We start from the raw sequence: 4,284 nt of genomic DNA on the forward strand, positions 1-4,284 counted from the left end.
GACAACTAAATTGGAAAGATATTTTCAATAGTATTTGATATTTTTCCTGCAATGATATCATTTGGGACAATCAGTTAACAGTCAAGATCAAACTTACTAAAAATAAGACCAATTCCAAAATGTTGGGACTCGAAAAGTTTAGTTGATTCTGACATTTCCTTCTTTAAATTGCCCCTTTTTTCTTGGGTTTTCCATGCATATTGCATTTAGTTTCAACTACCGGTAAAAAAGAAGAGTGGGAGTTAGATGAGCAACCAAACTTCATTACTGCATTGACTTGTAGGTAAGAGTGTTGCACTTGCACCTGCACTGAGTGTATCAAATTTTCTTTTTTCTTTTCTATAATTCAAAACAAAAAACAAAAATTATCTTTAGATATCTAACTTCATATGATGTACATTCATCACCATGGATGAACCTCTTCTCTCTGGGAAACAAGAAATAGTAGAAGAAAAGCCTACCAGACCCTCCTCTCAACAGCAATTACCAGCACAAAATAATCATGAAGATTCTGATTTAAACCTCTTAGCCAACTTGAGCAACAAAATGAAGATGGGCGCTCGGCGCTGTGATTCTCTTCCAAAATATTTGCTTGGCATAAGGCAAAATAATGCTGAGGTGAATCTTCCTGAACCACAAGCATCATCTCCTAGAATCGTCCCTTTAGCATTTATCGGTGTCATTTTATATGTCATAATTGTAGTTACAATATTCATGACAAGTGGGAGTTTTAAAGGTAACACTACATTCAAGCCAGTAGACGCCTTGTACTTCACTGTGGTGACGCTTTGCACGGTTGGTTATGGTGACATTGTACCAGACTCCACTTTTACTAAACTGTTCACATGTGTTTTCATTATAGTCGGTTTTGTAATCTTTGAATTTTTGCTCAATTCGTTCGTAACACACATTTGTAACAAACAAGAGGAAGTGTTGTTGAGTAGCGTGGATGAGAATAAGTACAAGAATTTGTTTCATACATATATGATAGATACTAAAAAGGGAAGAGTGAGGATAAGAACTAAAGTGGGGTTGGCTTCTGGGGTTGTGATTGGATGTATTGCTGTAGGAACAATTACAGTGCATTTCTTAGAGGGTATGAGTTGGGTTGATGGTTTTTATTTCTCAATTACATCAGTGACAACAGTTGGTTATGGGGATTATGCTTTCACAACAATTAAAGGAAGGTGTTTTGCAATTATTTGGCTATTGGTAAGCACATTAGCTGTTGCCAAGGCATTCTTATACCTTACCGAGCTCAGGATCGAAAGGAGGAATCGCAGATTTGCACAATGGATTCTTCATAAGAAGATCTCTGCCAGGGATTTGGTTGCTGCAGACCTCGATCATGACGGTACTATCAGGTATTTATGATTCTTTTTAGCATAAATTCTAGTAATGTTATGGAAGAATTACTAATCTTTTTCACACTTGAATATAACTTGGTTCAATTGGTAATTTAGTGCAATTAATGATAGGTAATTGATAATTTACTGCAATAATTGATAGGTAGAAGCATACTCTCAAGACAATAAATTAGATTGACATGTAAATTTGGTTGATATTTGACAATAATAGATTACCATAAATTGATTCCTACTCCCTAAATTACTATGCTTTTTCTATGAAACTGAATGCTTATTTTCAAGAACCTATAGCATGCATAACATGGACTCATAAAAGTGCCCTGCTCATGCCTTGAGCATTCTTTGAAGATATGTTATTTTTGTTTTATTAGGGAAATTCTGTCAGTGTGAGTTTCTCGTTGACTTGAAACTAGTCATGATTATCAGTATGAAAGAAACAATTTAGACAGAAAATTCAACAGGAGCGAACATTGATTATACATAAACTACACTGAAAGAAGAATGTAGAGTTAGGCAATGACTGATGCAAAATATGGCCTTTACAGTGAAGTGATTACTATGGAACAGAAAATACTAATAATTTGATAAGAAATTTGAAGATTACTATGGAAGAGAAAATATAGGAGAGAATGATATGTCATAGTCTAGGGACTTTGGTAATAATATATATATATATATATATATATATATCAAGAACACCAAATTAAATTTTCCTTCAAAGGAAGTCATAATGGCCATTTTAATCAAAGGAGAAGGGTATTAGGTATATCTCTAGGTGACAGTGAGTAAGTCTTGAAAAACGTATGACAGAATGCGTGAAAATCAGTGAAGTTTGGAAGAGTGCCAAGAAAACACAATCATACGGAGCATTAAGGTACCCTATTGCGAGGATAGTGAGTGTAGACAAAGAAGAATAAAAAAAAATGATGGTTAATATCATAAGTAACAAGATAATTGTTCATGTTAAACATAAGGATCCTCAAGTACTTCATTATAAGATAAAGCAGGCTTGATTACTTGATTAGTAAACCCCCTAAACAGGAAAGAAAAGTGTGTAACTACAGATTTGCTTCAGAACCTATAGATCTAACATGAGTTATCTACAAGGGACGGATATTCAAGTTTGGGAATAGGAAGTTGTATATGACATAAAAATCAGAAAAGAGAAATGGAAAGAAATGTGGGAGACTTGATGCAATGTAATAAACACTGCAAAAACAACCAAGCCTTAATCCCAAATTCTTGGGGTTGGCTATGGATCTTCAATGGGTTGGCCACATTTATTCTTTTCTTCCATTTTAATCTATCTGAAATCATACTCTTTTTACTACTACTAATGCAATGTAATACACACTGAGGCCTGAAAAACCAGATATGAGGGAGGTTGGCTGCAATATTTGACTAGGATGGAAATTGTTCTATCGATTCTGTTGTCTGGTATGCACATTCTGGCAACAGCCAATTTGGAAAAGGAAGTACTATAGTATAGTTTACATCCTCAGTTTTGCAAGTGGTTTTTTCAACTTCAATGTCAGACTATAGCATTTTATTTATCAGATAGTGATAAGGCATTGATTTCATACGGATGACCAGTTGCATACTTTGGAGACAATGTGGATTCTAATGAAAAATTCATATTAAACCCTAAAGAAATCATGTGAAGAACTTTATCAATTTAATTTTGATAGTTACAAACTTACAATAATGGGGTGGGGGGAGGGCAGGAGGTGCCAATTAAGATACAAGGCTCTTGGCACTTTATCAATTTAATATCTCACGCGAAATCAATCTCCAAATTTACTTTTCAGAAACAAAATTGTTTAAAAAAGATTATTCTGTAGTTTCATGGGTTTCTTCTTCTATGATTTGCATGTATTTTTGTCCTCTTTTTTATCAACTTCTCTGTTTTTGAAACCATCTAGATGATATTCCTTTTCATTTTTATTACTACAGTAAAGCCGAATTCATCATATACAAGCTCAAGCTGATGAGAAGGATAACACAGAGAGAGACCCTGCAGATTGCCAAAGAATTTGATTTACAGGACACTAGACATTTTGGCAAACTTACTCTGAATGACATCCTGAATATGGAAGCTGAATGACTCAAATATGGTTTTCCTAATGGAAATCAAAGATGATGACTTTCAGGATATTGCTTAAGCAATAGCCTTCCTAAGGCCTCTCCAGCTTGTACAGAAGCAATGTGAGAGTTCACAATCATTCTTCATCAAAAATATTGTAAGGGACTTCAAATATATTTTTTCAGAAATGCGGTCAAATGGTTATGCTAATTGGGGCTATTCTTTTGTAAATGCTTTCAAATACGTAGGGATGCTTGGGTATCTCATTTCATTTTTACCCTTTGCAATTCATTCTTAGCTGGAGAAGTTAGCTTTTTATTTCATCCTAAAGAATGTATACCCTGTATCATTGTTACCCCCTGCAAATTGTACTTTTTTGTAGAAGAAAAACCAATTGTGTTAAAACTAGAAAGACAAAAAGTACAAAAGGGGCAGCTGCATACCCATGGAAACCCCTACATATCAATGGTACAGTGAATCAATAATCTAGTCAAGTTTCATATCTTTTCATCTCCTGTTTTCTATGCGTTCATTTTTTTTTTGGGTAGAATGTTGATGTGCCTTGAATTTAGGTATAGGTCATAGTTAGCTGACTTTCACTAACTCTCAAATTGAATCGTTCTTAGTCCTTTTTGGTTTTGATGACAATTCCACGTGGCAATGGTGACATGGCAGAGTATATGACATAGCATTGGAGATGACGTGACTGAGTTTTTCACATTGCGTTACTAAGTTTGCTCTAATATCATTTTGTAATGACTTGTAAAAAGTACTAATCACATATGTGCTTACATCTCAAAATAACTATTTCAGATGCAATTGAGGTTCCTCATA

At 34.4% G+C, this 4,284-nt stretch overlaps 1 protein-coding gene across 1 annotated transcript; it reads left to right on the forward strand.

The window, feature by feature from the left end:
- Nucleotides 1-333: 333 nt before the first annotated feature.
- LOC115958441 (two-pore potassium channel 3-like) lies at nt 334-3,965 on the forward strand. Its single transcript, XM_031076854.1, has 2 exons — nt 334-1,364; nt 3,321-3,965. The coding sequence occupies exons 1-2, from the start codon at nt 409-411 to the stop codon at nt 3,469-3,471; spliced, it is 1,107 nt and encodes a 368-aa protein (XP_030932714.1). The 5' UTR covers nt 334-408; the 3' UTR covers nt 3,472-3,965.
- The last annotated feature ends 319 nt before the right edge of the window (nt 3,966-4,284 follow it).

The sequence above is a fragment of the Quercus lobata genome, chromosome 8, assembly GCF_001633185.2.
Source record: "Quercus lobata isolate SW786 chromosome 8, ValleyOak3.0 Primary Assembly, whole genome shotgun sequence".
Lineage (NCBI taxonomy): Eukaryota > Viridiplantae > Streptophyta > Magnoliopsida > Fagales > Fagaceae > Quercus > Quercus lobata.